This window comes from Geospiza fortis, unplaced genomic scaffold, assembly GCF_000277835.1.
Source record: "Geospiza fortis unplaced genomic scaffold, GeoFor_1.0 scaffold279, whole genome shotgun sequence".
In the NCBI taxonomy this organism is placed as follows: Eukaryota; Metazoa; Chordata; class Aves; order Passeriformes; family Thraupidae; genus Geospiza; species Geospiza fortis.
Window position 1 is genome coordinate 4,636,790 of NW_005054352.1, and position 7,188 is coordinate 4,643,977.

Genomic DNA, 7,188 nt, shown 5'->3' on the forward strand with positions numbered 1-7,188 from the left:
TATAATAGCTGCTGTGTCATGCTGTTCCTGTTGCAGGTCTATCATTCTGCTGAGCACAAGAGGTGATGTAGCAATTCCTAATAGTTTAGGTGAAGCCTTAATGTCCCTGGGGACAGCGAAACCACCTTATCTTCAGAGCAATGGTTGGTGGAAATGTTGCACGTTTCTTTGACACCACCTTGGTCTTTGTGTTTATATTGGCGTGGTGGGTTTCTTATGGGGTGTGTGAGAAGGATGCAGCTGGTGGAGGGTGGTTGCCAGTTTGCACTGGTGTGGCTGCTATGTGTCAGCTCTTGTTGAGCAGCCCTTTAGCAGATGGGGCAGAAAACCCCTTTAGCCCATTGTGTGACGCTTGTTTTAAACAGAGAAGTAACTAGCAGTTCTTTGTGCCTGTGGATCACACAAGAGTCCCAGGCTTTTTTCCTGTATTTTGTGCCTCACCCAGTAAATATATCTTTAAGCAATCTCCTGTGCCTGCCTAGTATTTCCTGTTCTAAAATAACTTGAAGCTAGGAATGAGAAACTATTGGTATTTTGAGGCATGATGAGTTTATAGGCCGCATGGGGTAGCTCTTATCTGTTCAGAGTGATGCCACAAGTTGTGGTTGAGAAAGCAGTTTTTGTAACTGTCCAATTAGCTGTGTTTTCAAATTACCCCTGTGATTTCAGGGTATTTAATACGAAATATTGAGACAGGAAATTGCAAATCATTATTTCTTTGTAAGGTGCATGTAAAGCTGAGAATGGATAAATGTCCGGAATAATGTGGGGGAAAGAATTTTGCCTTTGCCTGCCTAACCAGTCTTGTATGATGCTGCAGTGAATTTAGCTGGTTTGGTAATGCTGAGCTTTTTCTGTCACAGGAAGCTTGGCCTTTCTGGGCTTCAGAGGAAACATTAAGCCATCCTGGATTAAGCTGTTTACCAGTCCTGCTGGGCATGGGCTCATTCAGATAGAAAAGTATATCCCTCTGCAACTGGAAGAGTATGGCTGTGCCAGAGCAGCTAAAAGCCGTCAGAAAGACCTCGAGCTTCTGAAGAAAGCTGCACGATCTCATTAAAGACTAAGATGTACATAAAATCTGGGGAAAAATGTGAACTAACTTATTTTTTAATTTATGGCATTTTAAACTATATTGTTATCCAAGTAAATCATGTTATTGTCTGAGAGATGTTTGCCAGCATTGACTGCTTGAATGCCAATCTGTGCACCTTCTAGTTGTACAAAATATTAAAGAATTTATTAGTATTTGTATAAACAGGTTTCAGAGATTTTTCAGATGTTTGTATTTACTGTAAACAAGTTCCTTCTGTTTAATACTCTTTTTGTATGTAAGAGGGTATTCATAAAAGCCTTAAGTTTTTAGTAACAGGTGTTGGAGCGCATTTTGGGTTACTTGAAAGATTAAGATCAATGCCTTCATAACCAGCTTGAATTGGTCATTATAACTTAAGCATTTTTCCCTCAGCTGTTTGGATGTTTCCATGGGAGTTTTTCTGTTAGCTCAGTTACATTCTCAGTCTGGTTTCCAACATCTTAAAACCCACTTTCCCCTATGCATGAGGCTGACTCAAGGGATTTTTAAGTGCAGTAAAAATTTTTGCTTTCCTGTGTGAAAGATGGAGGAAGGAATTCAAAGATCCAGCCTTGGGCTGGGTGAGGATTTTGTACCATTCAGTAGAGTTTTACAAGGCTTTGTGTACAAGTATGGCACACAGAGCAGGAAATTACTTCTGTTCTTTAGGATCACTGTTTATTATTCTCCCTAAATACACAGGTGTGTCTGTAAGAGTTACTTTAATAAACAGTCTAGAAGTTAAGGCTGCAGTCTAGAGTACAGCTTAACTTCAGCTTAGTCTTTGAAAGCTTTTAGCCAGAAGGGCAAAGCTGAGATACTGTTACTCTCAATTTGTTAGGAAACAAGGCTTCTACTCTTGCAGTGGTGGATTTTTTTGTTTTGTTTTGATTTTTAAATTTTTTTGTTGTTTTGGGGGTTTGTTTTGTTGTTTGTTTGGTTGGTGGTTTTGGGTTGTTTTTGTTTGTCTGTTTTTTGGTGTTGGTTTTTCTTTAATTATTTTAAGGCTATCTCAGCTTTAACTTCTAAGTGAATGGAAAGTGCTCTCAGTTCATTAAATCATACCTTCTGCCTTAACTTTAATTCTCTTAGTATACTCATCTTAATTCCTGTTGACTTTATATCAGGTCCATTGATTTAATCTGGTTTTGTTGCAATTATTTGTCTTTGCCAATAGTGTGAAAATCATTTAGAACAGCGGCACAGCTGCTCTTTTTCAGGATCTTTGTCTTTGAAATTAAATTTCAGAGACAGTAAAGATGCATTTCATAATAGGGAACAACAGGTGCCATAGGACTAAAATGTAACCCTAGTTCTAATAAAACTGACATATTTCCTTCTTGTATATGTTCTCATTCATTCGAGCTGGTATAATGTATCTACCATTCATAGATGCTTTGTGCTTTGAATTCAAAATAGAGTGGCTGTTGGAAATGAACTATGTGCCTGTCTTCTCCAAAGATGTTGAAAAACTTTGGGGATGTTTATTTGTGCTTTAAAGGAGAAGAGGCAGAATATCAAACATATTACTCTGTTCAATTAAAATATGCTACCTCAGTGCTGCAATTAAACTGCCTGGTCTAGGTGAGAAAGGAGGGGGTAAGGAGTATGACACGAGAGTTAAGTTAACATATAGATGACCGATACTATTTTTATTGTAAAACCAAGCCAAATGGATGATTGTGTATTTTGCAGTTGTTTTGATGCACAGTTCTCTTGTTATGTTTAAAAGAAAAGTAATTTCTGTTAGGGGAAGCTGTGATAAATCTTTACGACTAACTGTAATGTTTGGTGTTATTAATGCAGGGCAGTGATGTAAATGCTCTGAGTGCAGTAGTGATAGTGTTTGGGGATTAAAATGGCTTTAAGGCTTCCTCTATTCTCATGCTCGGCAGAGAAATAGTGATGAGGTGGTGATCCTCACGCTTGTGAAGTTGGCCATTATTTATGATATTCTGCTGTTCTAAGCGTCTTGTAAAAATTGTCCTTGGAAGTGTCAAGGGTATTCTGATGTAGGGCTTATTGATGAACAATTGGACCTGAAGTTAAAGTGTTTGTCTTTTGTGTAAATTTAAACACTTGACAAATAGCATAAATAAATTTTTACATCTGACAAGGCAGTAAAATTATGGGTGTCTTCTGTTCTTGTATCAAGTAATTCTATAGTGTGTGCTGTGTCAATAATATAAACAATCTTATTTCAACACTGGTTTACTTGTGAAATTTGCGGAGTATATCCTACTCTTCATTCAGAGACAAGCTAGCAACTCTGGAAAGGAGACACTGATGGTGACTGAAATTATGGGTCTGTCTTGGAAGCCAGATATCTCAAAGCTGGTCTGAGCTGCTGAGTCTGCAGTCATATCAGCTCAGGGGAGCAAGGAGCAGCATTACTGACTCAGGGGCATCCTATCCATGTCTTTAACTACCTGGTGGGGAGTGAAGAAGGTGAGCACTGTTCTCAGTGGGGCCCAGTGGCAGAGAAAAAGAGTCTATGGGGACACATTGAAATGCAGGCAGTTCCACAAAAACAGAAGGAATGTTTTTATTGAGTAAGTGGTCAAGTACTGGAATTGATTGGCAGTGCACCTGTGGAGTATTTTTCTATGGAGGAGCAGCTTTAACTGACCCTGCTTTGGGACAGCAAGTGTCCTGGGCCCTCTCCAGTGGTGATTGCCAGCCAGGTGATGCTGCAATTGTGGGAAGTTAAGGCCACTGATGTACCTAAGCCTCTCTCTTCAAGTGCTTCTCTTCAAGTGTTGCAGCCTGCAAGGACTGAGCAAGACACTTCTCATGTCTAAAACACGGCGAGTCCCCAGACCCATTCCAAAAGGCATTGTAATTGCTTGTTCATGCTCAGGCTTTGTATACAAATAGATTGATTTCCATTCCTGGCTCAAATTATATCATCCTGCAGTAAAGAAATTTTAAAAATACCCAAAAACTAAGGAACTAATTTCTTGGAGCCATTAGCAGATTAAGTGTGCTATCAATAAGGCCCTGTCTCTGGCCAAAGGCACCACTGGAAATCCACTATATGAGGGACAAGAGACCCATCCCCAAAAAGCCAGGAGGATGGAAAGGACATGCTTAGGAGAATAGAGACTTAATTTTGTGTATTGTAGGACAGCAGTGACAGCTGAGGCCCCAGATAACTTCTGACCCAGGCCATGAGTTTCCTTTTCAGGACAAGTCACATAATTTCCTCTGCTTCCCCTCAATTCCTTTTCACCTTCTATAGGAAGGATGTAGAGCTAGGAATAGTAATCCTTCTCTGATGGAAAAGCTCAGTCAGCTGGGTTTGATGCTATCTGAATCTGTAGCTGCACTGGTCAGTGAAGGTCTTAGTGTTTGTCATGGTTGTATTTGTTTAAGGTAATTCTGATGTCACCTTAGTGCCAGAATATCTGTGTAAAGCAGTAACTTTTCCTACTTCAAAATGTGAGCTTTACCCAGTCATTATTTTTCTATGTCTTCTGGTCATACTTGTTCCAGAAGTTATGGGAAGGTTTTGACCCTTCCTCGAGTTCACAAATATATTTTTCTGTCTTAATGCCTTTTCTTTTCCCTGTTTCTTCAGCTAGTTAAAGTTCTAAAATAGTAATCAGTATTGAAGTGGAAAAGGCCACCTCTGGCTTGAGAAAATTTATGAGATTTTTAATTGTATGGCTGGAGACTACTGCAATTTTGCAGATCAAATTTGTACTACCAATTGTAACTTGCTAAATAAAAAAAAGGGCTTGTCTGGCCGCTTACTTGCATGACAGGGAGTCATGGGACCGGCAAGTCATAGAATTCCCCTTCAATTTTTTTTTCCATTATGAAATCCTGGTGTGGGGTGTAAGTAGTTTTTGGATATAATAGGAACAATTTTAGACGGAGAGGATACTACCACTACCTCCTAGTACCTGAAGGATTTTCAGGATGGCTGGAGAGGGACTTCTTACAAGGGCAGGCATAGGGAGAGGTCACCCAGAGAAGCTGTGGATGCCCTGTTCCTGGCAGTGTTCAAGGCCAGGCTGCATGGAGCTGTGGGCAGCCTGGTGTGGGGTAAGGTGTCCCTGCCCATGGCAGGGGGGTTGGAACTGGATGATCTTTAGGTCCCTTCCAACCCAAGCCATTCTATGAATCTGTGAATTTTGGGAGATAGCAATCTTGGGATCTTCTGAGATTAGTCTAGCCTTTTTGATACATCATCTTGTGCTTTTAACCCATGATGAAAAAATGCAGAGAAACTTTAGTTTTTCTTGAAAGGTTTGTAGCTGTCACGTTTGATATATTAGTGAGAAATTGGCATGGTCAGATCATGAGAAATTTCAAAGTAATCAGTCTGTATAAACTTTCTCCTTAAAGGTGAACTTTGAAACTTTTTCTATTTCTTTTGTATTTACAAATGCCAAGCAGACTTAACTGCTTTGCCTGGAGAGGGAATTCTTTGTTTCATCTTTTTCCAAGCTGAATAGGTTGACAGTTGAATATTCTAATTAATATTTTTTTGAGAAATTGTTCACAGAGCATACAAAGGCCTGACTTTATATATAGTTTATTCTAAATGGAGAATAAAAACAAAGTGGTATTTTGGGATTATTTTAATGTGTGCAATTATTCTATGTAGAAAAGTTCTTTGCTAGAGCTGCTATAAGCAAATGGAAACACAATAGTGTCTTTCCATGCAGCATTTCCAGTGAAATGCCTTTTTTCCCCCCATTTTTTTAACAGATACCCTAAAGTCAGTTCAGGGTGTGTTTTGTGTAATTGGTAGCTTTTGGGGATGGATCTCAGATGACATCATCTTTTTAATATCTGTGAAGTTCAAGAGCAGAAGATGGTTTATTCCATCTGTAGGGTGTGAACCATGATCTAATAGTTTTCCTTCAGCTCCAGTGCAAATGACTGGTGTATGTTCGTAGTAACAGCAAACAACACTGTAGTTCTCTGTGGTCTCATTTCTACTTCTGAAAAATTATTCTGTGATGAGCATCACTCAGTATTGCACGTTTCTGCTTTTTAATTTTTAATAGTGTAATGTAAATTTCCATATGCAGGATGTTTTGATTACGTTCTTCTTTTTAATGTTCTTCTATTGATATCAGGTTTTTCTGTCCTTCACTGCAGTGAAATACAATGTGTTAGAAAATATGAGTATCTACAATCCCATGAATCATAGCAGCATGCACAATTGCCGCTGGGTTGATTCTGCTAGCCAGCAGAAAACATACAGTGAGAACTCATTGTGAGGCTTTAATAGCTAAACATGGAAAAAAATGAAGATATAAGAAAAAGTTATTTGTAGTCTATATTCCCTATAAGCTGATCTCACATTTCTCTTTTTGCTTTGTACAGACACTCACAACTTTCTTCTCAGTGAGGTCTGGGATGCTGCTCTGGTTAAGTATCTTATTCCCATAGAATTTTCCATTTCTGATATTTCCAATGTTTTGCCTGCAGATTTGTCTGAGTAGCTGCCAGTCCTTTCCATTAAATCTATTTATGAAGTTTCTTAGAGAGTAGGTTGGACCTCTCCTGTTGTCCCACCCTTTTTGAGTTCCAGGATGTAACCTGTCTCTTTGTGGTGGCACATCTCCTGCTGCCTCCTTGAGCTGTGCTGACTTCAGAAATGCCCATTAGGCCTTGGCCTTGATGTGGGAAATTACTGTGGCTAAAGCCAATTTTCTTGCAACCCTAAAAATATTGGTGCCAAGTGAGACCCTTTGAACTCCCCTGGGCCACCGTGGGGTGTGATCAGAAATCTCCCTGGGAGCGGGCACCTTTTGGAGCCAGTGAAGGATACTCTGGGATCGCAGCAAACGCTGACCCCATCCTCAGGGCTCAACCCCTCACACACTGAAGAGACACAAAGGCATCCCATGTGAGTCCTTCACTGAACTTGAGGGCAGTTTTTCACAGGTCCCTTGTACATATTTCTCTGGGTCATAGAGGTGCATACAGGTGTGAATATGTCATAGTAAATGTGCTGTGAATGCTCTTAGATGCTTAGGTACTTCAGATTTGTAAGTTAGACTTATAAGTGAGCTACTGTTGTGCTTGCAGTAAATTCTGTAGAATCTTCTGATGAATTATTTAAGTCAGGCTATTGATTGAGTGCTGTTGAG

At 39.6% G+C, this 7,188-nt stretch overlaps 1 protein-coding gene across 1 annotated transcript in view; it reads left to right on the top strand.

Moving 5' to 3' along the window:
• CEMIP2 (cell migration inducing hyaluronidase 2) overlaps positions 1 to 3,201 on the top strand; it is a 50,450-nt gene extending 47,249 nt beyond the window's left edge. The window contains exons 23-24 of the mRNA XM_005423427.2: positions 37 to 143; positions 864 to 3,201. Coding sequence (XP_005423484.1) covers positions 37 to 143; positions 864 to 1,060 — 304 coding nt within the window. The 3' untranslated portion in view covers positions 1,061 to 3,201. The remainder of the gene's footprint in view (positions 1 to 36; positions 144 to 863) is intronic.
• The last annotated feature ends 3,987 nt before the right edge of the window (positions 3,202 to 7,188 follow it).